We start from the raw sequence: 27,381 nt of genomic DNA on the forward strand, positions 1-27,381 counted from the left end.
ATGAAATGGCTCAAGGAAATTGACAAGCTGCATTTAGTTGCGGAAATCTCCAGGTGAATTCTGACTAGTTGTAATTCCAGTTTTAGACATCTGCAGTTTAATTCTGACTGGCCGTGATCCCAGTTGAAGATGCCTTTGATTCCCCTTAATTCAACATTTGTGGATTGTCCTTTTCAGATTTTAAAATAAGGATTAAATGGGTCGGAATGTTGTTGTAAATGTCTTCAAACTAGATTATGACTTGTCTGAATGTAAAGTTTTGAAGGTACAGTCCAAAGATTGGTGGTTACGTCAGAAGTGAAGCGAATAGGAGGCGACTTACTTTTCTACATAAGATGGCACTGAGGCCATAACAGTATCAACAAGCTGGTGTAGATGTTGCCCCTCAAAAACCTCAAAGCTTGTGGAAACACCACAATAATAGTTATTACAGCCACAATAAGCTGAATGCCACAACCAAACAAACATTAGTATCACCCAACAGGTTTGAAAACCCCGGGCGCTCGCCCGGGGTTTTCAAAATGGCTCAAGAAAATTGACAAGTTGAGTTCATTTACAGAATCCTGACTAGATGTAAGTTCAGTTCCGGATATGTAAAGTTTAATTCTGGGTGGCCATGATCCTAATTTAAGATGTAAAGTTTCGAGTTGCTGAAATAATTTTGCGAAGTTACAGCAAATGAGAAAACGTAGCGCAGCGTAATAGCATCTAATAAGCCGATTTACCGCCATGTCAAGATTAGTTTGTTAGCCTCAGAAACTTCAAAAATGTGAATTATGACAACATACATTAATTCTTAAAGCCATATTAAGCTGAATGTCACAACAAGACGAACATCACCAAACAGCAGATTTGAAAATCCCAGACGAGCCCCCAGTTGTAAAGTAGGGAGTCGACGCGGGAGATTTACTTTAGTGAAATACAATTTATTGAAACTAAACTGACTGAAAACAGCAGCTTCAGCAAACTGAAACTCAACTTCTAGTAAATTTCCACCGTAAACGAAGTTCTCATTCTCTATTCTTTTTCTGTTTCACAGCCTTTTCTATGTATCTTATCCACGACCAAACATCCAGTGAGCAGCATCTGTTCAGACTGAAAGTTTGAGATACCTGCAGCGTGAACTGAATGACGGAGCTCACTACCTGTGGTTCTGACTGGTCAGAATGACCTTATAGATATCTGTAATTTTAATTCTGCACAGCCAAACTCAGCTATTAAATGCTAAAACACCATTAAGGCCTGTGTGCAAACCTTTTACCTCCTTGGCCCCGATGCATTCTCATTCTGGGCTGCTTCCAAACACTTAACCTGCCGTCCTGCTCGAGTCTTTCCACTTTGGCAGCCGGCCTTCGTCTCAGTGACGACATCTAAAAGACACTTTATTTAATTAGTGGTTGAGGCCTGATTTAGGAGAACACCTTTAAAAAACATCTTCCTCTTGTCTGTTCTCTTCTAAAAGAGAAACCCATCCTCCTCTGAAGTTAAAGGTGGACAACTATCACAGTAAAAGGCAGATTTTCTCTGACAGGTTTGAAATGCTGCCCCCTTGTGGCCGTTGAACTCCCTGCAGCACAGACATCCAGACTCTCAGCTAATGGAAAAAAAGCCCTGCTGACGCAAATCATGTTTCCTGTCATAAATAAACTCAGGGATTAGTGCTAAAAGTGCTCAGAGAAACTTCTCCTGCAGCAGGATCGGCTGTTTGTCGACTCCTTGGCCTCCACAGAGCTTCTTTAATGGTACCTGTGGAGGCTGCTGTGTTTGTGGATGCAGGTTGCTATGGATCGGCTGCAGGATGTGTTATTGTCTTTGCGGCAGAAATTCTTCCTGTTTATTGTGCGGCTGCTTCCTTCCTTCTACACATTTTCCAGCCGAGGAGGAATCAGTCGAACCCTCAGCTTCGTCTACTTTTTTTTCTGACCTGAAAATACCCTCAGAAGGTCTGAAAATGAACACTCGATTCTCAAATCTACCCTTCAGTAAACATCTAAAACAGCCAGACTTCGATGCGTTTATAACCTCGTGACAAGATGTCGGACAGCTCCATCTGTAAAATCTTCCTTTTATTCAAGAGCAGTTTTAATGCAAAGCAAGTACTTGGTGATAGATTTGAGCGAAAAAATCCAAACTCTCTGATTGCAGCTTCTTAAATGTGAATATTTTCAGGGTTTTTTCCTGCTCTGTGACGGTAAACTGAATATTTTTGGGTTGTAAACAAATCAAGATTTACACTGATCAAGATTTTACTTACTTTTAGGAAACAATCAACAGATTAATCGACAATGAAAACAATCATTAGTTGCAGTGAGAGACGAGCTTAAAATATTTAGTTTTTTAAACAAAAAATGTTCAATATTTATGTTTTTTTTTTAAAAACTTTTAAAAAAAAAATCAGTTTATCAATTCACCCATATCATAATAGAATATAATATTGATGACAGTTTGGTAATAGTAATATTTCTAATATTATATTGTAATATCTCTTTTTTATACTTTTCTTATCATTTTTATTCCTCAATTTTTTTAACAATTTACTGTTTAAGCCTATTTTATGTAGAATTTCATATATTTTATGCAAATTTTTATTTGTTTGTCTTTTATTGTCTTAACTATACTTAACTTATATTCTAATTTTGTGTTTTTAGTTTTTATACAGATTTTACCATATTTTTTTTCAAATATCATTTGTTCAATTTTATTTGAACATTTTACTGTTTAGTCATAATCAGTTTATTTTTCAGCGGACGTTATGGTTTCAGTATTTATTCTTATTTTTTAATCATTATTATTTATTGTGTTTTATTTTCAAGTTTTGCTGTTTAACCACATTTAGTTAATTTTATTTATTTATTTTACATTATCTTAATTTTTAACAGATTTTTGTTTTGTTTTCTCTACCCATCAAATATTTAGCTTCTTTCAGTTGTTTTGGTATGTTTAGTCTTCGAATATATTTAAAAAAAATTTATGCTTTGTCAGTAACTCGTAGATCGCTTTGATTTGTTAAAAAAGTGCTGTATGAATATAGTCTGACTGATTAATATTGTGCTTGATGTTTGCCCTCTGGTGGGTTGATTGGATTTATATGACGTACATAAAGGATGCTGTTTAGTATCTTCTGTTGTCTTGGACCTCAGGAACCACAAACTGAGCAGAGAAAAGACGTAAAAGCGGTATTTTCTGTCGTTGCAGCTGCTAAGAGTCCGTGTTCTCCGACTGAGAGGAGGGTGAGTCGCAGCACTCAGTCCTACGGTTCCTTCACTATCACGCCGTTCACCACCAGCAAGGAGAACCTGCCGGTGCTCAACACTCGCATCATCTGCCCCGGTAAAACCACGAAGCACCAAACTATGCATCCGCAGTCCTTCAGACGCTGGTTGTTGTGTTACAGACGTTTGGTGTGTTTCTGTGCAGGTTTGCGAGCAGGTTTGGCTGCTTCCATCGCCGGCAGCTCCATCATTAGCAAGATGCTGCTGGCCAACATCGACCCGTTCGGCGCCACTCCCTTCATCGACCCCGACCTCGACTCGCTGTAAGAGATGCTGCTTTTCCACATCTGCCTCTTTCATCTGCTTCTCCTCGATGCATCAGACTTGCTTACTGACTGTTTGTTTTCATGTTTGTCCATCTAGAGAGGGCTACATGGAGAAGTGTGTCATGAACAACTACTTTGGCATCGGCCTGGATGCAAAGATCTCGCTGGAGTTCAACAACAAGCGAGAGGAACATCCAGAGAAATGCAGGTGAGATATACTTCTCCATTTCAGAGCTGAGAGCACAACATATTTATGTCTTTTTGACCACAGTCAGGTGGAATATGTTTGTAGGAAAGAAGTGAGGCATTTAATCTCAAGAACACTAAACCTACCGTCAAGCATGGTGATGTTAGTTTCATGCTCTGGAGCTGTTTTGGTTTCAGTGGAACTGGTGTTTTACAAAAAGTAATTAGAATAACGAAGAAAGGCTTCAGGTTTCAGATTAGTTCTTGGACGCAGTTGGGTGTCTTAATAGAACAACAACTGCAAACACACATCAAAAGTGGTAAAGAAATGGTTAAATCAGGCTAGAATTAAGGTTTAAACCCCATTGCGAGCCTGTGAACTGTGATGAAGAAACAAGTCTGTGTCAGAAAACCAACAAATTTAGTTTAACTACACCAATTCTGTCAAGAGGAGTCAAAAATCAAATCAGAAACTTGTAGATGGCTAGCAGAAGTGCCTAGTTGAGGTGAAAACAGCTACATTAAACCAGATATTTGCATTTCTGTATGTATGTTTTTGACACATCAGATTTTGTAAGAACTAAAATGCATGATTGATTTTTGTGGCAAAGATGCATCTGTTTCAATGATTCCATCACAGGAAATTCAGAGTCATAAGAGTCACTGGAAACTCAAGGCTGCTGTATACATGGTCTTTACAAGTGCATGGAAACTTTTGTTCACGACTGTATATATTAAATATCAAGATGTGTGAATCATGTTCTGAGTCAGGACAGTTTCCTGCCATTATGGTTGTAATATTTCCAGATTCCAGTCAATCTCATCAAAACAGTTATGAAAAAACATCTCTACTGAAAGCCTTTTGTAGTAAAATGCGTGTAAAAAAAAGAAAAGAAATCATAGCACAAAATATTTTTCCCCTTGATATGAAGGCAAATGTAAAAAATCTGGAGATACATATTATCATATCAAATGATGGAAGATCTGGATAAGTGAGACTTGTGAAAATAACAAGAAACAACGTGTGGTTTGCATTTAAAATGACCAAGACAAGTTTAGAAATGAACAAAGTGAACACCGTTGGCCTTGTTTCTGCAGGAGTCGCACCAAAAACATGATGTGGTACGGAGTTCTGGGCACAAAGGAGCTTCTGCAACGGACCTACAAGAACCTGGAGCAGAAAGTCCAGCTGGAGGTGAGGTTATGGTTTTCAGATCTAAAACTCCTCACATCAGATTTAGGAAACTGGAGGTCGAAGTGCTCGGCTAACAGCAGGGAGTGATTTAAATAAGGATGTGACTCACCTGATCCTGACTCCACTGAAGCTCTCGAAACATCATTTAAATTTGAGTGCTGGGGAAGTAAAGTGAAGCATGATTCTGCAACTGCTCGGCCTGTTTCTGCCCTCAGATTCAGCTGCCAGTTTGAAAATCAGAAAGAAAAACCTCTCACAGCTCACAGTAGGTGGTGAAATGATATTTAGCTCCTAAAAAAAATGCATTGTGGGAAGTAAAAACAGCCTCCTGGATCTGTGGGGTTATTTAAGTTTTAAAAAACGACGGTGGAAAGGAATTAAATACATTTAGACAAATGATGTATTTAAGTAGAATTTTGAGATGCTTGGACTTGAGTCAAGTATTTCCATTTTTGAATCTTTCTCTTTCTACTGCCCTTCATTTGTCTGACAACTTCATCAAGATGTAGATTTGACACAACAGATAACTGAATAAAATTTAACACAAATACAAAACATAGCTACAGATTAAAACTTCCAACTCTTGTGGCTTTTTACAAAAAATATGTAGTCAGTTCACATTTTAGATGACCATGCATTGTTCACAGCTCCCTACAAACTTCTCAAATTTCACGAAATGTTCTAATAGATTTGTATATCAGAAGTTTGTTTTATCTTCTTTCCTCTCCATTTATTCATGCTTGGAGGCTGCAGTACTTTAACTTTATTTTGCTGGTTTGTACTTTTACTTAAGAAGGATTTTTCGTGCAGGACTTTTGCTATAAATACACTTTTTTTACTTTGCTGTATTGGTATTTTCACTGAAGTAGTGGATCTGAGTACATCTTCCATCACTGCAAATTACTGCAGTGATTTATGCAGCCTGCCAGAGAAACAAAGGACAGCATCCATTTTTTCCAGGTGTTTGACTAACAGGAGCTAGAGTTGAGTCTGTTGCTTCCAGCTGTTTAGATTTTCCTCTCAATGTCTGTTGCTTCCAGCTGTTAATGTGTCTTTCCTTTGAGTTTGTTCCTTCCAGTTGTTTAGCAGTTGTTGTTTTTTTCGCTGAGTTTGTTGCTTCCAGCAATTTAGGAGTCTTTCTTCTAAATGTGTGTTGCCTCCATCTGTTTAGGAGTTTGTCCTCTAAAAGTTTGCTGCTTCCAGCTGTCTAGGAGTGTTTTCTTTGACTTTGTTGCTGTTTATAGGAGGTTTCCCTCTAAATATGTGTTGCTTCCAGTTGTTTAGGAGTTTTTCTTCTAAATGTCTGTTTCTTTCAGCTTTTTATGTGTCTTTTCTTTGTCTTTGTTGCTTCCAGCTGTTTAGGAGTTTTTCCTCTGAATTGTTGCTTCCAGCTTTTTGGTATTCTTTCCTTTAAAGATGTGTTGCTTCCAGCAGTTTAGGAGTTTTCCTCTAAATGTGTGTTGTTTTCAGTTGTTTAGCAGTCTATCCTCTGAGTTGTTTCAGCTGTTTAGGAGTTTTTCCTCTGAGTTGATTAAATTTGACATGATCGACATAAAAGCGACCGATGTCTGAATGGCAGAATGCCCTTCAATCCCTTCAACACATTGATGAAGTACCGTAATTTCCGGACTATTGAGCGCACCTGAATATAAGCCGCACCCACTAAATTTAAAAAGAAAAAAGGTTTGTACATATTTAAGCTGCACCTGACTATAAGCCGCAGGTGTCCAAGTTGTAACATGAGATATTTACACTGAAAGATTTTATTTAACCTGTAATTAAATACATACTTTCTTCCCAAACAGTGCCTGCAACATGACAGTGAAACACATGGAGTCAGTCCACGCACGCTGCCAACTCCAACGCGCTAAGCTAGCACTAGTGCACTTAGCTTAGCACGCTAGCGCTAAAACTTTTCTTTAAGTTTTTCATTGTATTGTATATCATCGTGGTGCATTTCGCTCTGCCTCCGTTTCCACACTCGTGTCTGCAACACACAACACACAGCTGCAGCGCTCCTCCTCACGTCACACACACACACACTCTCTCTCTCTCTCTCTCACACACACCGTAACCTGCCGAGGTTAAAGGAGAGCAGGTTTTCCATGACGAGGGTGTGTGCATGAAGCATGATTGAAGAATGATTGATCTGAAGAATTTAGTGTGTGTTTGATTTAATTTGAACAGTGTCAATGGTCCACTGTGACCTGTTTGGTAATTTTATTAGTCTGATGTGACGAGGCCAAACTTAATGATGGCATGAAGCTCGCACGTAAAAATCTGTACATTAGCCACATCTTTGTATAAGCCGCAGGGTCCAAAGTGTGAGAAAAAGTAGCGGCTTATAGTCCGGAAATTACGGTATCTACAGTAGTGGTATACATACATGTACCTTCCTTTCTTTCTTGCCTCACTGTTCCAGCTGAGCTCTGTTTATTTGTCCTTCCCAGTGTGACGGTCAGTACATCCCACTGCCCAGCCTTCAGGGCATCGCCGTGTTAAACATTCCCAGCTATGCAGGAGGGACCAACTTCTGGGGCGGCACCAAGGAGGATGATGTGAGTACATTTACAGCAGATATTCTCTGTGTTCTCGGCATCCAACTTGGACCATCTTTGCAGAGTAAAAGAAGCATTTTCACTCCTGGAGCTAGAAACAGGCCATCCTGCTTTGACGTGACCCCGATGGCCCGGAGGTGCAGGGGGGAGGGACGGCCATAGAGATATCTGTGCTTGTTTGTTTAAGGCTCGGAGCAGACGGGCTGCAGAGGGATCGGAGTGTCTTTTTGCAGTCGCCCCTCAGTGAGCCCCTGCAGAGGTTACCCTTGGACTCACGCATGCATTTAGTTTGTGCATTCGGTGTTATGTAACTGTTGTGTTGGTGCTTCAGGAAGCAGGGGGAGGGCATTTAGATAAACTTAGTCATCATGCACGCACATGTATAGCATAAGATTCCCTTTTTGTCTTTGCACAGTGTACAGTGAAGTACAAAATCTGACAGCATTATGAAAGTACAGTAAGAAATGTGCAAATATTTAGTAGAAGAAATAAAATGTGCAAGTGTATCTGGGATGGCTTATTCTTTTAAAGACAGCTTGTTAGTGTATTAAAAATGATAAAAACTGTAGTGCTCTTCTGGATATTGCGAAACGTATATGAAAAAGTCATGGCTTAAGTAGTGCAAAAATGCTATACAAGGAGCAGTTGTGTGTAAACATGTAGTTTCACTAAATATATGCAAGGTGCATTATGTTGGTAGGTGCAAAGGTGTATTTTCCAGATAAACTGAGTTGAATTGTTCGTAGGAGCTCATGTCCACACGGTGTTTGGTGGAGTTTAAGCACAAGCACACATATACTGACATCAAATAAGACATATTATTTGACATATGCTGCTCAAATGCACATTAGTGAAACCAAAACCTGAAGAAAGAATCCCAGGATTTCTTTCTAAATGGGTCCATCTAGTGGTGATTTCCCTACATGACAGCTCAGAGCGTTCAGCGTCCAGCAGTTTATTCAGCTTTTTGCTGAGTCTGTCTGTGCACTCGGGCCGATGCTTCCTCCTCACTTGCTTTGACCTTTTCATGCACAGTTTGCTGGCAGAGATCGATATCGGGCGCGTTTGGGGGCTCTTCTGTCAGAAACAGCTCATTTTTCATTCCAGCTAAACTGAGCTGACAGAGCAAGAATGACGGAGATGTGGGTTCACAAACCTTCCCTGTTACAGCTAAATTAAAGGACAAGGCTCCCAATATTTGGCATTTTTATTTCAGAAAATACCCATATGCAATTTTTCTAACCAATTCTGACTTCTATATTAACCGTCTCAGAACCATTATTCTATACTTCTACTTGTACTTCTTATATATACGCACTACCATTTCCAACGTTTGGAGTCACATAGAAATGTCCTTATTTTTGAAAGAAAATAATTTTTTCTGAAGATAGCATTAAATGAATCAGAAATTCAATCTAGACATTGTTAATGTGGTAAATGACTACTATGGCTGGAGACAGTTGATTTTTAATGGAATATCTACATAGGGTTCCAGCAACCATCACTCCTGTGTTCTAATGCTACACTGTGTTAGCTAATGGTGTTGAAAGGCTCATTGATGATTAAAAGTGTGAGTTTTCATGGAAAACATGAAATTGTCTGGGTGACCCCAAAGTTTTGAACAGTAGTGTGTACATAAAAATTATGCAAAAATGAGGCAGGCAGGGTGCCATAAAATACATTAAAGTAGTGAATATTGTAATGTTCAAAAACTGTAAAACAAAAACAAACTGAAAATAATGACAAATTAATTTGATGGTCACACATAGTGAGAGAACAAGCTACCATTTGTAAGAAAATACTTTTTTAAAGCATATTGTCATTTATATTTATATTATTATATATTCTTATTTTAGCACATTATTTACAGTTTTCTAATGTTGTTTTGTTTGTTTTTTGTGTTGTTTTTCCAATCAACATGTAAATTGATACTTTTCTATGATTATATAGAAAAATATAGTCAATGTTATCTGTAATTTACCAAAACAGGTAAATTCTGTAAAATAACAGTTAAAAAAATATGCGTTCACCATTTTGCAATCATTGATAACTGTATTTTGCAAATATCTGTAAAATAATAATGCATTTTGCAGATTTTATTATTAAAATTGGTCATAATTCTATTATTTTAAAAAATTGTAATTTTAAGGTCAAATGTTCTAAAAGGACAAGTTAACATTCTGAAAAACGGTGATCTTATTGACCGTTGTGGTTTAGTTTTGTCTTTTATGTGGTTTTTATTGTGGTTCACGTGAAAATCAATACTTTTATTCTGTGATTTGAACAAAATAGGAAATGTCTTTAAAATATCTATATATTTTTTTAAATTTCAGCTAAAATCTGATAACAAATTTTCTTTTTTTTTACTGTGTGCACGCTGTAATATTAAGTATATTGATGAGGTTCATTTAAAATTTGCATCTTCAATATAAAATAACAGATTTTTGACCTCAGACAGGGTTAGGAAGATGAATAATTTGTCTTAAAACCAAAAATAAAACCAACCTGATCATTAAAGAGAGATTTATTTTATTCTACAGTTCATAATCGGTGTATAAAACATGCACATTAATTCCCTAAATCTGATTTTCACGTTGTGCAGATCTTCTGTGCGCCGTCGTTCGATGATAAGATCCTGGAGGTGGTCGCTGTGTTTGGCAGCATGCAGATGGCTGTTTCCAGAGTCATCAAGCTGCAGCATCATCGCATCGCACAGGTGAGAGGATGGAGAGAAAACGGCCTCAAGGTAAAATAGGTTTCAGGATGTGTGAATCTAACCTGAGCCTCTGCATGGATCAGTGTCGGACGGTGAAGATCACCATCCTGGGGGACGAAGGCGTTCCCATCCAGGTGGACGGAGAAGCCTGGATCCAGCCGCCGGGAGTCATCAAGATCCAGCACAAGAACCGAGCGCAGATGCTGACCAGAGACCGGGTGAGAAAATCAACAACTTCTCTTCACCATGTCTGATTTACCCAAAATTCCGACAAAATACGGATATTTATAAAGGTCTATGTGAAATTTTAGATTGATATATCAAACATTTTCAGAGATAGGACTTTTTAAAACTGCCTTTGGACTCACTTAAAGCACTTTTTTCATCTTTATTTTTTGGAATTTGAGGCTGCTTAAATGGCATTTAAAAGGATATTTTCACCATTATTTCTTACCATGTCATTGATTGGGATTCTGCAATATTAGACAAGTAGATCCAATAATCTCTGATTATGACTGAGTTGAAATGTGAAAAAAAAAAAATGAAGCCATCATTACAAGTCCTATCTTTGAGGTCAGACTAACAAAATAAATTGATAATGCAGATGTGAAGTAGTCATATTTTCAGGCCCACATCGAGCTACATGTCACAATAATACAAAAATACACATATGGAACAGTTTTTCATTTGAAATACTTGGTCACAAAAATATGAAGAAAGTTATTTTCCTTGAATTTTATCACAGATTGAGCAAATTTGACAAGTTGTAAATTTAAAATAACATATCTCAGAAAACATTTGATATATTAAACTGAAGTTTCCCCCAATGTGTTTATAAATATTCATATTTTATTAAATAAATTTAGCATAAAATGTGGATAGTTATGAAGATATTTTCATGTAAATCAGAGAGAGTGAAGCAAAATTATTTTTAATAATCTGATGATTTGAGATGTAAGAGCCTTCTTGCCTGTATACATTTAAAGGCATTATGGAGGATGGGTTTTTTTGTTTTGTTTAATTTGTCTGATTCACATAAAATGAATATATTGACCTTTAATGGACTTGTATGTATGGTTTCTAAAAAAATAAAAAATAAAAAAAATAACTGTGGACATGACAGGACCTGAAAAACATCAGCCAATCAAAGCGCTCGGACCGAGGCGTTTGGTTTGCTCCCTTTCCTGTCAATCAAAAATCTTCCGGCTCAGGCCTAGTTACGTAGATTACGTACGCCTTGGACTTACGTGTTTTGTGTATGTGTTGCTTTGGTATAGCTTCATAGTTAGCTGGCGACTTGTTTTGCTCATCTTTTTTACATAATGGCAGATAAAGATCCAGGGGAATCCAGCCGTAAAAGACAACTTCACGAGTGCTACGCAAGTTTCTGGAGGGGGGCGTTTCTTCGTAAATGTTAAGAGGGGGGAGGTTGGAGGGGTGTGAAGGAGAGGTTGTATGTGCGCATGCTACGTTCAAAGTCATAGGAAATTAAATCTCCTCTAATGCCTTTAATATCAAGATATATTAATCATTTTCTAAGTCATACCATTTCGTTTTTTTCATAACTGATTGAGCAGATATGACAAGTTGCACCTCAAAAACAAAAATATCACTGGATGGTCTGATCCAAGTAATTCCTAAATGGTTCTCCAAATGTAAATACAAGAATTTTTCTCTGAATGCAGACACATAACTTTAATAGTTCTTGAGTTATTGTTGTTCAAACAGGCTCAAATTTCAAAGTGAGAAAAAATGTGAAAATAAAAATAACCTCCAGATATATTAAGCTAAAATTCCACAGATCCTATTTTAAATATCCAGAGTTTCTTATCAAAATAAAGTTTCAAGCAAATCAGAGACGACCGAGCAGAAGGATGCTAATGGTTTCAGGTAAAATGACTCTTATTTGTGTGATTTTCCCTGCAGGCGTTTGAGAACACACTGAAATCGTGGGAGGACAAGCTGAAGTACGATAAGCCTCCTCTGCGTCCTCATCTGTACCCTCAGCAGTCTGTGGATCTGGCCACAGAAGAGGAAGCGTCGCTGGTGCAGATGTGTGCCAGAGCTGCCGAGGAGCTCATCACCAGGTAGACGTGGTGCCATGAAAACATCAGCTTTTCCTCCACATGTTTGTCTTTCTTTAACCCTGAATCTTTCCCCTGTGACTGTCTGATTGCAGGATCTGTGAGGCTGCGAAGACCAATGGGCTTCTGGAGCAGGAACTGGCTCACGCCGTCAACGCTGCGTCTCACGCCATCAACAAAACGCACCCCAAGTTCCCAGAGGTTAGCCGTTAGCTCAAATCACACATAATACACAGAGTGTCACAGCGCTGGTGTTTTCTCTGCTGCACTTTAGAGTTTACCATCATATTCTCAGTGACACTTGTTGTATTTTTAGATTAAAGCAAAATCACACCATTTATCAAAGAATAAAACTGCAAAAACAGCCGATTTTTAACTTTTATTCAAACTAGTAATATGTGACGTGCAGTTCTGTGAGAAAAAGTAAGCTCAAAATCTTAACATTTTATCAAAAACACTATATTCTACATGTCTCATTCAAAATTTGTTAAATACAGATTACAAAAAAATCCATTCCAGACTCCTCATTGCAACTGAGAAGCCATGACTGACTCAGCTGTGACCAACAGTCCTGTGACAAAAAGTGAAAGACTTTTTTTTGACTAAACTACATTTCTGTTTACAGTGAGGCACATGCAAAAAAATAATTAGAAAAATTAGGAGCAAAATAAAACAAGAAAAACACTCAGAGTGCCCAGTACTCCGCCAAGGCTGTTCAGTCGTTGTATCATTTCCAACAGATGAAAGCTTGAAAAATTTCTGGTCAGAAATCACAGCAACATAGAATGTGTCTATTTACTATAGATGTACCAAAATGACCTTACACTGAGCACAAGTGTGTGTTCTGCATGTGGAAGTTATACTGATACTGAATCGCGTGACTTAAATGTGTAGCAGGCGGCAGGAATTGATGGGACTCAGAAACACCCTCACAATTTAATTAACTGGTCCTTGTATCATTTCTGACCGATAAGTCCTGATTAGTTCGCTACAGTGGATTTGTAGTAGGATCACAATCATGTGATCGTCAGCAGGCAGCAGATGTAGTGTTCACTTGTTGTCATAGTTACAGTGACACCGTATCTTGCAGTGATACAGAAATCTTTAACAAATCCATGGATGTAGACTATAAGCTGCATCACTGCCAAAATCTAATCAGTTGGTCCCTGTGTCATTTCTGACCTTATTGAACATTTCTTCAGAATTCATTTGTCCATTTTTGACGGACAGACAAACAGACAGAGGGCGAGCATACACCGATCAGCACATAACTCCGTCACGTTCCTTGGCACATTAACTAGATAAATAAAATTGATGCACTGCAGTTCAAAAACAGTAAATAGAGGAGCAAATTGTCATGACGTTTCTTTAAAATCACTTCCTTCTAGATGTCTTAGTCAACAGTTTCCAAAAATAACTTTTCTTCCACCAGATGCTCTGAAAAAAAATCTACTATAAAGTCATTAGCGAGCAGTAGTTACATGACAAAAATTCCTGGACTATTGGGTTGAACAGCAGGCAGTGCTTCTTCAAAACAAATCAGGTGAGGGATTGAGAGTGAAGCTCCACGAACTTGATCAATAAAATAAATGCATGGCTCAGAAACAGTAAATAGAGCAGCAAGCTGTTGGAAGACACATTCAGCATGGTGAAGCATCTTTCTGATGTGCAAAGTAGCCTGAAAAAGTTTGATATCTACCACATGTATTACTGGGGGCACAAAATATTGCGCACATGAATTCCAGGGTTTTCAATTTTGCAAAAATACATAATGAAAGAATTCCCAGTTTTTCGATATTAGGATTTATATATCTGTTTATACTGCTAAAAAACACATTTCTGAGTTCCATAGAGGTGCAGGACTTTATATCGCAGTAAAAAAGTTTGTCCACAATGAAAAAAAAATGTGGCAGGAGCAAAGAAAAACTGCTTGGAATATAGAGGTTTACGATTTAATTTACTGGAAGAAATCTTTTAAACTGGACTGCTGCTTCTTCAAAAGCTGCACTTTCCGTTTTACGGCTTTTGTTGGATATGAAAATACTGATCAGCCACTAGAGGTCAATAGAGTCAAGCTAAACAGGTTCTACAGTCTGTTGATCTGCAGTTGAGGCTCGTTTTTTTGTCCGTTATTGCTGCAAAAGGTGGAATTTGGTCGTTTTTGGCTGCTCCAAAAGAAAACAACAGCACAAAGTGATCAGAAGTAAAAATCCATTGACTGGTGTGATAGAATACAGCACTTGTGAGATATGATGAGAACTTAACCTTAGGGATCTGCAGGTTTTAGGTTAAGGTTAATACAGCATCCAGGATTGTTCTGTATGTTCTGTTGACACTGTTGGTGTGACATTACATTAAATATCTGCTGCCTTCCTTCTCCAGAGTCTGACCAGGAACACAGCGATCGAGGTGGCCAGTACCGTCAAGGCTCTGTACAACGAGACCGAGTCGCTGCTGCTGGGCCGAGTCTCTCTGGTGAGTTAGTATAGGAGAAACCTCTGTTTGTAGCATTTCATTTTGTGTAATTTCATTCTTACCTTCATGTACAACATTGTCACTGTAATGTGCTGTTTTTCTTTATTCCTATCTCATTTTTCAGGTGCATTATTTCACTTCATGTGTGATGTTATTTATGACCTCAGTATAATTACCCTCATTACTTGTTACTGTTCTGTTCTAGTTTTATTTTAACTGACTTTACTTTCAGTGATGTATATTACTTATATCTTCTTGCTTTTTTTTTTTTTTTTTGCTTTTTGACCACTGCAGTTCTTATTTTATATCATTTTGTTTTTTCTGACCAATATCTGGTGCAACCATTTCCTTTGAGATTACTGAGGTTTTATCTTATCTTATCTTTAATCTTTATCTCATCTTATCTTAGAGTTTTATCTCATCTCATCTTTAAAATTTATCTCATCTAATCTTAAAGTTTGATCTTATCTTTTAGTTATTTCTCATCTAATCTTTTCTCATTTTATCTGATCTTAAAGTTTTATCTCCTCTCATGTGAAAGTTTTATCTCATCTGAAAATTTTATCTCATCTTATGTTATTTTTTAAGTTTTATCTCATCTCATCTAATCTTAAAGTTTTATCTCATCTGAAAATTTTATCTCATCTTATGTTATTTTTAAGTTTTATCTCATCTCATCTAATCTTAAAGTTTTATCTCATCTTAAAGTTTTATCTCATCTTTTCTTAAAGTTTTCTCATCTTAAAGTTTTATCTCATGTTGTAATTATTTCTCATCTAATCTTTTATTTTATCTCATCTTATCTTACAGTTTTATCTCATCTGAAAATTTTATCTCATGTTATCTTTAAGTTTTATCTCCTCTCATCTTAAAGTTTTATCTAATCTTTTCTTAAAGTTTTATCTCATCTTATTGTTAAGTTTTATCTCATCTTTTCTTAAAGTTTTATCTCCTCTCATCTTAAAGTTTTATCTCATCTTTACCTAAAGTTTTATTTCATCTCTTCTCATCTCGCCTCACCTCATCTTTCCACTGAAGTTAATGTTTGTGCTGTACTCTATTAAAATATAAAATAAGATTTTGTTTAGTTTTATTGCACAATTTCGTGGTCTTATTTCAATTTTTCTTCCCATTTATAGCAACTGGACCCCCCAGAGGAGGAGCAGCTGTCCAGTGCTCTGCAGAGTGTGGAGCTGGAACTGGGCAAACTGGGAGAAATCCCCTGGTTGTACCACATACTGCAGCCCAATGATGAGGAGGTAAGAGGCCTCAGCAAACACCTGCATGCACACTGTGTGTAATATGTCTGTAAAATACATGACATTAGCTAAAATGACACACATACTGCAGGTGCTGTGGTGAGAAAAGTAACTGAACCCTTTGGAAGTATCTGCAGTGTTTTAAAAAATATAGCTGAAAATATTGTCAGTGCTTCATCTACAGTACAATTGACACCATATATCTATTTTAATATTAAAATTTTCCATTTAGTAGGGAATATTCACGTAGCATCGGCTCATATTACCCACAAGTTCCAATAATGTCGTACAGAAAACATTTTAAATTAATGTTTAAAGAACATTTTGAGGATATTTATCACTTCAAATAATGTTCATACAAGGTTAAATTCTAATCAAAAACTTAACATTTTTGTTGCAGCATTCAGAGGATTTATGGAGAATGCTGTCAGAGTCACAGATTTTGTTAAACGACCCCCAAAAAAGAACGTCTTCAAATGTTTATCAAGGCCTCCCATGATTTTAGTAATCTTTCCTATAATGTGACATGTTAACACAAGTAGAACATTTTGCCTGCAATATTCTGCTGATGATTTAGTGAGGTTTTTCATAAAAAAAGTTTTACTTTAAAATATTTCAACAATGTTGCATGAAGGGTGACACAACAATAGAAACACAAAACTTTATTAAAACGTCTTTGGAGAACGTTTTGCTACCTTTAAGTAGAACATTCTGGGAACTAAACAAGAACATCCAGCTAAAAACATTATATGAACTCAAATTGTAGCTGAGTTAGAGCTGCCGTGAACTAAAAGAAAACATTTAGAGTTTCTGGAAAAGAGATCTCAGAAGACTAATAACCAAGAATGATTGATTAAAATCAAGCTTGAAGGGCTACAAAGTAATTTCAAAGACCTAAGATATATTAATCAGTCTACAGGTAGATAAACTCTATAAAATTTCTTGCATTTTGACTCTAAATTTAGACTTTATTGAGACTAAATGGAAGCCAGCGAAAGCTAAAGGATGACAGGAATCATTGAAGTTGGTTAGTATCTCTATTCGTGAGTCTAACCTACACAAATCATTGTAAAGACAGATGGCAGAATATCCTCTGGAAAGCTGTTAGATATATTTGGACTGTGAAAACTGAGACTGAATGCTTTAGGAACAACTCACAGCACTCAATAGAAAGGGAGATGCATTTTAACCCGTTGCACTTCAGTTGCGCTTCAGTGTCCCGCCTGCGGTACACTTTGAGATCTGCATAAGCAATCTGCTAAATGTCTGAAACTGCAAACGCGATTATACAAACACTATACGCCGATGGAAAGCTTCGATTCTCATGAATCCGCCGGTATAAACCACTTTCAGATGTGATTACCACAGCGGGTAATATAAACACATTTGTCGGACAAACAACGAATATTCATCCATCCGTTCTCTATACACAGCTTTAACGTACACAGCGGGACTCACATTTGCGGGTTCATTATTACACACAGATGAAAATATTCCACAAAAAACGGCCATAATCCAACCTTGGACATCCAGACGACACAAGCCAGTAAAATATTTTGTCCAAAACATATCTTGAAGTCGGTATAAAATCCACGAATCGGTCGTTTTCAAGGAAATGCACCTCGCGATGCGCGTCCAATATTCCCTGTATTTCTCGTCATATTTTTATTTACAAATAGAATATTAGCGATTTTTTTGTACTGAAAATGGCTGGAATTGACTGCGGCTTATGAAGGATTGTTATATCCTTCATGCACGGTGGCGGCAGTATCATTATGGGGGCTGATGCAGCACGAAAATGTCGTTCATAAAATACTGTACATGCTAAAAGATGAAGCTGAGACGAGGCAGCTCTGTGAGAAACAAATGCCTGAAACTCCTCCTGCAGCTGTTTGATTGACGGTATTGGAATTTAATGAGTCCAAGGATTTACTTACTTTTCCCACCAGCACTGGCGACTCTTGATAAAAGATAACAATTCTATGTGTTTTATTAGCTCTAGCAGATTGTGCTTGTCTGTTTTTGTGTCTTAGATAAACATCAAATCCACATTTTATGACCAGTTGACACAGAAAACGAGCTAATTGTTGCCGCCGTGCTGTTCGTCTTTAGTGTAGCATGACTCCAGGTAACGGGAGAGTTGAGTAGCTAAATGAAAGGCTATAGGTTGACTGTGCTTATGTACCAGGACCACACTCTGGGTTACGGCAAGAGAAACAGTCGCAGCAGCATGTTTCGCATAGTGCCCAAGTTCAAGAAGGAGAAGGCTGCCAAGAAGACAAGTCCTCAGTCAGGTAGGGATGTTTTTACCTTTACGCTAGTGCTAAACAGGACGGACAGACTGATTAACCCTCTGAACCAACAAAACCTGGCTGCAGGTTTGAAAAGGCATAGTTTCATTTAGCAGTCGGACCAAAATGACACCATTTATCAGAGTTAAAAACTCAGATTATCATAATTCCAACAGTCCTTGAACATATTTTGTGTGTTGCTTGAATCCAATAGTAAAAATAACCAAAAAAAGCTTTAATTTTTAACATTTCACTTCGAAAATCATGTTAATTCACGTCTTAATTAAAAATTATGCATAAATAAGTACTTTTAATTAAATATATACTGTTATAAATTTAGAAAACTATAAAAGAAATTTTAAAATCTGAATTAATTGTCAGATTTTCAGCTTGTTTTCATGTGTGATGAGCAGTTCTGTCAGGAAAGTAACCAAATCTGAGCTTAAAATCCTAATATTTGCTTTACTCTACAGGTCTCATTTAATATTTGCCAAATACAAATTGCCTGTTGCAACTACATTTGGTAAAAAGTAAAAATTCTGTGCTCTTTGATGCAACTGTGAAGCCATAACTGACTCAGCTTTGACCAACAATTGATAAAAGAATGTAATCACTATTCGTCTGAACTGCAGGCAGTGGTTACACAAAGCAGAGAGGAGACAAATTGTAGGACGATGCATTCAGCATGGTGAAACATCTGTGTGGAGTTGTGAAAAATGGCTCATTTATAGACAAACATTTTTTCCAGTGTCAGTATCATGCTGATTTCAGGGTTTTGCATCTTTTTGTAAAGATACTAATCAAAGAAATTCAACTATTTGTGTGATTTATGGCACTATAACGGTCATGCTGCACAGAATAAAACATAAGATAACAAATAATCGAAGAAATTCAACTCAAATGTATTAAATTGTTGTGATTTATGATATTATAACTTGTCAGAAAGATTTTTTTAGAGGTCTATGTAGAGTTTCATGGATGTGCATTAAATGAATGAGCTCACAGTGAGGAAAAATATGAAAGATGCAAAAAGAAAACTACTTGTGGGTTCAGAGGGTTTAATCTGCTCAGGTTGGGGATTTAACACATCATAAAACTGTTTGCCTCAGATTTTATTGACTCTTCATGACAGTTATTGCCTTTTATTGGAGAGGATGGCAGCATTAAAGTGGATTTAATCAAGAAATAAAAGTGTTGATTTGTTGGATGGTAATAGCAGCTACATGATCATTTCCTGTGGTCAAAACGTCACATGTCCATTAAAACTTTGGGATGATTAACTGGAGTTGTTACCATCCTTGGTTCTTTTGAGCACAAAAAATCCAACATGGCTCCACCCAGAGTCGCCATGGTTACCTTCCACCACGCCCCCCCCGTCACTGCCATTTTGCTGCTCTCCATGTGTGAAGTTGTAGAAACACACATAGCAGGTGTTTGTTCGAGGTTTTACGTCCCAACCATCGCCTCCCCTTCATCCACATCCAGCTGCCAGCATGTGTTCAGAAAATCAGGAGTCTGTGCAGCGAGCAGAAGCCTGCAGGGGAATCAATGCAGTTTTATTGCAGAAATGTTCATTTAGATGCTGTCATTTAGCGTCGCTGCAGGCTAAGTGGGTAAACAGCAACAGGAATAATAAGAATCCAGCAGCCTTCCTGTCATCGTGGGCTGGTTCCTCATTCGTTGGGCTGCATTTCCTGCACAGGCTTCCCTTCACCTCCTACTTTTTCTGTTTGTTCTGACGTTAAACGATGACGTGCATGATCCCGGCCTTGTTCTAAACCAACCTTCATCCTCCTTCCTCCTCCTCCGCCAGCTACAGCCATCGCTCTCTCTTCTACCTTTTCCATTTTCCCGACATCTTTTCCTTCAATGATTCACCACGATTTGTTGCCCATTTGTGAGTTTTTTGGGTGTGTGATGACATATTCACATCTGCAGCCGTGTTTCCATCGTGTGTTTCTGTCTGCATTTTCAGGAGTTTCTTTGTTACATGATCATACATTCCACAAGGTTGATTTAACGGGGAAAAAAACTTTAAAAATTAGAAAAAAAACTGTACAAAATCTGAAATAGTGAATAAAGCAATAATTTGAATAAAAACTAATTTGCAAAAATGTTTTATGCTTGCTTGAGGTGTATTTTTTTCAAATAGGTTAAATATAATGTGTATAATGAGAGATTTAAACACCTATTCCAACTACGTTCTGACGTAAAGAACATTTAACTTGACTGTTGAGCTGTTTCTTTCTTTGTCTTGGTCTCCACGCAGCGTAAAAAAAAGTCCAACAACTTTCCCAATTTGAAGCAATTCCTGAAGACTTCTCTACATGTTTTTTCCTCATAAATTGCCCAAATGTTGTTGTTTCCTCCTGGTTAAGTTTTCTTAAGCGGTTGGAAAACATGCCAAAACCTATACAGCCCCTCTATATATTACCCCTGTAAATGATTCATCACGTCCTAAAACATAGTATGTCAAACGCAGGGTGCCAAAAATACCAGGATGTCCTGCCACATCCGGTTGCATTTTGCAGTATGCATGCTTTTCTGGTCATTCCTCAATGCTTCAGTAGAAGGAAACTGGACTTCTCTGTTCAGTTGTGAACTTGGAAAGCTTTTTGGATGAAGGTGAAAAGTCTTAAAGAACCAAAAAGACAGATTCGGCTGCCTTTTACTGAAGAATTTTGGAATTCCGAGGCTGAGTCTGCACAGGCATTTTACCTGGACATTCTGCCCCTTCATTTTTGAAAGATTTGTCACATAAAAGTTATCTCACTTGAGTTCAAGTTTAAGCTGCAGAGAGCAAACAGTTGATTCCACACTGCAGACTGTGATACAAAATGTGCCCAGATTTGTTTTTTGCCATTTTTGTGCAAACAGACAGTCTAGGCAATGGAAATACAAACATTTTCAAAACAAAATCTTCTACAAGAGTAATAAAGCTTAAAATACAAAAATATGATCAATAAATCTGAATGCTACAAGGAATTAGTAATGTACAAACAACTGTCCAGGAAAGAATAACATATTTCAGTTATAGTAATATAATAATACTAACTTCATTTACATAGCAGCTTTTAGAAACAGGGTTTACAAAGTGCTTTAGAGACAGGAGAAAGCAGAAATAAGGGAAGGGAGGAAAAACACTGAACAGCAGAAGGCTGGTCAGTGTAAAAATGGTAAAAGATTTTCAGAATACAATAGTGCAACAAAACCATATAGAATAATAATAAAGAGGAAGTGGAATAAAAGAAAAATTGAAGCTATAACCATAAACACAAGACTGAAAATGATAATAATAGTAAATAAGTAAAATAAATATACAGTGTAAAAGAGAATAAAATGAACAAAAATATATATGAAGTAAAAAAAATCAATTAGATGTTTAAAAAACAGTATATACAAATTGAAATAGAATTGTATGCATACTGGAAGGGCAACTTGACTAAAAGGTAAAAGAAAACATAAGCAAATTCAAACTTTTTTTGTACTTTTGCCTTCTCAAAGTGTGTTCTGTTTCATGCAGTATCCATACATCTGGGAAATACTACTTGTAACTTTGCACAATAAACTTTGACCTTTGCAGTCTGTAGTGCAAAATCAATGTCCTCAAGGTTGTTTATACTCATGCTAGACATATGTAATGTAACTGTGTAGTGCTTGTGGGTCGGAATGACCAAAGAACCACAAAATCTGACCAGATATAGTAGTATTTGCATTTAGCAGGCATGTTATGTAGTATAGTAGTGTGGATATTGGAATGCACTCATGGTATGCAGGCCTGATTTTCTTTTTTAGCTTCTTCTACGAGGTTATTCACAGCCATTGAGCCCATAGCGCCACCTTCTGATGAGACTACGCAGCCTAGATTATTCACTCCAAAGCACTTCATGAAAACAAGCCACATTCTAATGATATTTTTTACTTTCTTGCGAAAAGTTTGCCTGACAGTCACACGGAAACACGGCTTTGACAACATGCAGGCGCGACAATTTGTGGTATGTGGAGGTGTGAGTGTGTGTGCAAACCTGTGAGGCCTCTTTCTGCTCTGTATGTGTTTGTGCATGTGTGTGCGTGTGCAGTGGAGAGGTGGGGCACAGAGGAGGTGGGCGTCTGGCTGGAGCAGCTGAGTCTCGGGGAGTACAGGGACACCTTCATCCGACACGACATCCGAGGCTCGGAGCTGCTGCACCTGGAGAGGAGGGACCTGAAGGTACACGACCCAGCAGACACACACACACCTGTTAACACACCTCAGTGAATCTGTGTGAACCCTCGCCTCCTCCTCCAACCCACAATCAACTCTTTCTCCCTGTTTCTGCCGCCTGTCGTGCTGCGCTGCATCGCTCTGCTTGGCTTTCTACTGTCTGGTTGCTTGGTGAAGCTGTAACCCACTAACACCGCTGAAGAGGGCCGGGAGGGAAACTGAGCTGGCCGTAGCAGCACTCTATTGGTCAGGCAGGGAGTTCACTCATGATATTTAAAGTGACTCAGCTCAGAATGTGTCAGTCTGTGCAAAAATGACCTTTTTGTGGAGTTATCTGTGGAACGCCTTCATTTTCAGAGTGCAAACATGCAAAGAACTGAGAACCTGTGAGGAGCTGAAATTCTCAGCCCAAACTGCATTTAAGGTCCCAAACACTTCTAAAAACAATATCATCGCACATTTAAAACACAAGCAAAAATGCCCAAACAAAGCTGTCACTGGAACTGAATTAGAGTGATAGTAGTCACATAAACTGTGATCAACTTCAAAGCCACTTTTTCACATATCTATAGTTGTACATAGTAGTTGAACACTCAGATTTCTTCTCTTGCCCTTGCATTTAAATGTATGCGTATTCAACTTCACGTGAGTCCTTTGAAAGTAAAGAAAAAAAAACATCACGTACTTGGCATAGATTCTAATTCTGAAATTATTAGTGGAAAACCCAGCAAAGCAAACTGGCAACAATGGAAAAACTTTTAACAGAAGAAACCACCAGCAGAACCAGGTTCAGGGAGAGCAGACATCTGCCTCGACCAGTCAGGGTGAGACTGAAGGGAAGACAGAACAGCAAACAGACAACAGAGAACATAGACACTGGACAGACTGGTGGGAGAACCATATGAACAGGCTAGTCAAGCTGAAGCACATTAGCTAAAAAAGTCAAGGAAAAACAAATAGTGTTATGTAGCCTGACCAAGACTTGATTTTTGATGCTACTACCAATATAGCATTGACCCTTGGCAGGTCAATACAACACACACAATGGGTGTAGATGTGATTGACAAAACTGTGAGGGGACTGAGGGGGGACGATCCACTGACACAAAATCACTGGAATGGAGAGGACATGCAGCCTGCGCAAAATTCTATGAGATTGGATTCTACTTTAAAAGTTTACTGGCATTAGAGGATGTGCGCAAAAAAAACTAGTCACTGTCGATCAACACTGGCCTCTTTTTCGAGATAAAAAGAACAACGACATAGGCCTCTTTGCCCCCACCTGTTGTCAGGTGATGCTCCAGTGATGCTATACCAGTGTGGGGTCCTGTTAAAACATTGCAGATAGGCAGTGACTGTATACAAAGATGGACGAACCCCTTGTAAAGTCACCCACAGGTTTAAACCATCTTATCCATGTGTGACTCCTCCAAACTCCCAGCTAATACAAAAAAAGATTTTTTAGGATGGAGTTTAACTGGACAAAAAGTACATAATTCCATGCACTAATGAAAAGCACATTAACAACATTCTGATGAAGCAGATTAATTGAGTTTTGTTAGTTTAAACCCAGTTTTGAACTTTCCACCTTATTCTTAATACCCATGTTTTAACACACAATAACTTTGATGTACGCATCACAGAACAACCACTGACAGTTTGAATCAAAGAGCACACCTCTGCTGTTAAATCTATTGGCAGCAATGACTTAAAGGTGGAGTATGCAAATCGAATCCAATACACTTTGAGTCAAATTCATTGAATATCTCCTCAAGGTCTGTTGGTTGTTTGGTAGACTACACTATTTTCCAGTGTACCCCATGTACCTTTATGCTCACTGACAGCACAGTGAAAAGGCAGCAATGTTAACAGGAGAAGCATTACATCTGGCACATGCTTACTATCTCGAGATAAGGTGGAACTTAATTGTTCCTGAAGGAAATGATCCAATTTCCCATATTGGTAGTTGAGCCTGGGCCCCCTGGGTGAAAATCAGGGATCCTACTCGCTCGACCATATGGGATTATATGCTGATCGTGATTTATGCGAGAAAGTTTGTCAGTACAAAGCAGCTGGACCTTATTTGGTTCTCGAAGACATCCCCCCTCAGATCCACGAGGTGTCAATGGCTCTAATTTCCAACTACTTATTTCCAACAACCTGAGACTCACATGACTCAGCCCAGCCAGTAAGGAACGTCATCACAACATTGGCTAACATCACCTACAAGTCCAAATAATGTTTTAAAATTCTAATCTAATATTTAAAGAACAATTTAAGGAGATTTATAAAAAAAATTCCTACAGAGTTAGAAGCTAACTTAGACACAGCAGAAACACTCAGAGGATGTTTGGAGGATGTTGTCAAGGCTGCAGAAGATGTACAAAGACAACAAGAACGTTCTCCAACCATCAGTCAAAAAATGTTTTCAAGAAGTTATCAAGGCCTCAAATGACAGGGTGTTTTAATATAAGACAGCTTTAGTGGAATAAATTAACAACCTTCTACCATCAATATTTTGACGATGTTTTGAGGTAACATTACAGAATGTGCTTCGAGAAAACACTCCCACAATATTCCATGATGATGCACGTTGATGAAGGAAGGATATTCTCAATGCAACATTTAAAAAGAGAACTTCTACTGAAAATGATACTTTGCGGGACTTTATCACTTTATCAGGACATTTTTGGAACAAATAACTTTTAGCTGGGAAGGTGAAAACCAAACATCCTGCACTTAAGACTCAGCAACACCGTGAGGCGAAAACTGACAATAAAACACCAAACACCAGTTGAGGAACATGGTATTTGCAGTTCATTTCAACCAATTGTCCACAGACCTACAGATATATATATATATATATATATATATATATATATATATATATATATATATATATATACACCGGGCTTTGCAAAAGTTCTGTTACACTCGGTTTCATGATCTTTAGAGACGTTTACATGTCGGAGTGAAAATTCCATTAAACAAACTGAAAGTTCTACCTTATAGGCAGGTGTCATTAATGCAAATTTGTTCTCCGGTGAAGTTGTATCAAGATGGAAGTCAAAAGAGTTGAGATATCTGCTCTCCTTCGTGCTGGCCACAACAAGTCTGACAGAGCCAAACAGCTGAACATCAGCCGGATGACAATCCACAGAGTCGCGGAGAGGCTCAAGAATGGTGAAGACCTGAAAGATCTTCACCACAATTTCAACGGAGAACAAATTTGCATTAATGACACCTGCCTATAAGGTAGACCTTTCAGTTTGTTTAATGGAATTTTTCACTCCGACATGTAAACGTCTCTAAAGATCATGAAACCGAGTGTAACAGAACTTTTGCAAAGCCCGGTATATACATATATATACACACACACACACACACACACACACACACACACACACATATATATATATATATATATATATATATATATATATATATATATATATATATATATTTATACGTATTATATACAAGGGGGCTAAACAACTGCCACACCAGTGCACTACAGAACTTCCACAAAATATAAAAAACATCATCTTCCCAGGTCTATAAGAGCGCAAGCGAACCCCTTCGCATCCCTAAATTTGCCTCCAACCAGCAGCTTTTTTACAAGAGTAACACTGTGCATCCTCAACAGTAGTGTGCAGGCATGGACCTACTGAGTAAGTATGGAACAGAGTCTTTCAAACAGATTCCCATGGACAAGAAAACAAGCATAATAGCATTCATAGTGGAGTATGATTAGGACTTTAACTGGAGCAGCTATCTCTAAACAGGAGAGGAATCCTTCCGCACCAGCTAACAGCGACTGTGCAGTGCAGTCGGCACATCTTCCAAAGCCATTTCACTACCATCTGCACCTCGAGTCAAGTGACCTGGGAATGATAATATACAGTGGGACAAAAAAGTATTTAGTCTGCCACCAATTGTGCAAGTTCTCCCACTTAAAATGATGACAGAGGTCTGTAATTTTCATCAGAGGGACACTTCAACTGTGAGAGAAAATCCAGGAAATCACATAGCAGGATTTTTATAGAATTTATTTGTACACCCCAACAATCAGAGAGAGGACAGGAAGAGAGTTGAAATGTTCTCAGGAATAAAAAAAAAAGTTGAGTTGCCTTCTAGTGAAGCACTTGGGATTAGCTTGATCTGGATGACTGAGAATCTACCCAGACATATTACCAAAGTCAACACAATTAAAGTGTGTCATGAATGACTTTGCAAAATTTCCTGGCAGCCCGTCCAGTAGTTGTTGAGACATTTCGCTCAAAACCATAATTGTCAACTTCATTGTAGTCTGACTCAGCGGATGTTGACTCTGGGTACAAGCCAAACATTGGCCCCACATTTCACATTAATTTGTCCCCCTCGTCTGCTATCTTTATGTTACCGTTTTCAAAATCCACTTCATTGTGAGAGACTACAGTCTTTGAGAAACTACCTTATCACACTTTTGCAGAGGATTTTAATCATTAGCTTCACCAATAAAGATTGTGACAAACAAGCCAGATTCTTTATTTCCCCCTTTAGAAAATTTCATGGCTGCTCATCCTGTAGTTGGAGAGACATTTCACTCAAAACCGCAAATGGTAGTCTGACTCACCAGATGTTGACGTGGGTGTAAGCTATTCCATTAGATGTACATTTTACTATCTTCGTGTTTTCGAACCATTTTCAAAATCCACTTGATTACGAGAAACCGCAACCTTCGAGAAACTACGTACCACACTGAAAACTTATGTAGTAAGGCAGCTCTGCTAGTTTTTAATACAACACTCATCTCCTTGGTCATTACGCCACACAGAAATATTGTCATGGTGCCTTTTTACCAGCTAAACCCCCTCTGCTAGTTTTTCTCTGAAGT

The 27,381-nt window shown here is 37.9% G+C and overlaps 1 protein-coding gene across 11 annotated transcripts in view; it reads left to right on the forward strand.

The window, feature by feature from the left end:
- The window catches only part of dgkh (diacylglycerol kinase, eta), a 112,749-nt gene that overhangs the window by 79,796 nt on the left and 5,572 nt on the right, over nucleotides 1–27,381 (forward strand). For 7 of the 11 annotated variants that reach the window (XM_051959023.1, XM_051959027.1, XM_051959021.1 and 4 more), the window contains 13 exons: nucleotides 3,196–3,330; nucleotides 3,418–3,535; nucleotides 3,636–3,746; nucleotides 4,823–4,919; nucleotides 7,370–7,477; nucleotides 10,080–10,193; nucleotides 10,277–10,411; nucleotides 12,120–12,280; nucleotides 12,373–12,478; nucleotides 14,660–14,752; nucleotides 15,892–16,011; nucleotides 18,200–18,305; nucleotides 22,382–22,512. In XM_051959023.1, coding sequence (XP_051814983.1) covers nucleotides 3,196–3,330; nucleotides 3,418–3,535; nucleotides 3,636–3,746; nucleotides 4,823–4,919; nucleotides 7,370–7,477; nucleotides 10,080–10,193; nucleotides 10,277–10,411; nucleotides 12,120–12,280; nucleotides 12,373–12,478; nucleotides 14,660–14,752; nucleotides 15,892–16,011; nucleotides 18,200–18,305; nucleotides 22,382–22,512 — 1,535 coding nt within the window. Of the gene's footprint in view, nucleotides 1–3,195; nucleotides 3,331–3,417; nucleotides 3,536–3,635; nucleotides 3,747–4,822; nucleotides 4,920–7,369; nucleotides 7,478–10,079; nucleotides 10,194–10,276; nucleotides 10,412–12,119; nucleotides 12,281–12,372; nucleotides 12,479–14,659; nucleotides 14,753–15,891; nucleotides 16,012–18,177; nucleotides 18,306–22,381; nucleotides 22,513–27,381 lie in introns of all 11 variants that reach the window. The other 4 variants (XM_051959032.1, XM_051959024.1, XM_051959022.1 and 1 more) reach the window with 3 other exon arrangements.

This window comes from Acanthochromis polyacanthus, chromosome 14 (genome assembly GCF_021347895.1).
Source record: "Acanthochromis polyacanthus isolate Apoly-LR-REF ecotype Palm Island chromosome 14, KAUST_Apoly_ChrSc, whole genome shotgun sequence".
NCBI lineage: Eukaryota > Metazoa > Chordata > Actinopteri > Pomacentridae > Acanthochromis > Acanthochromis polyacanthus.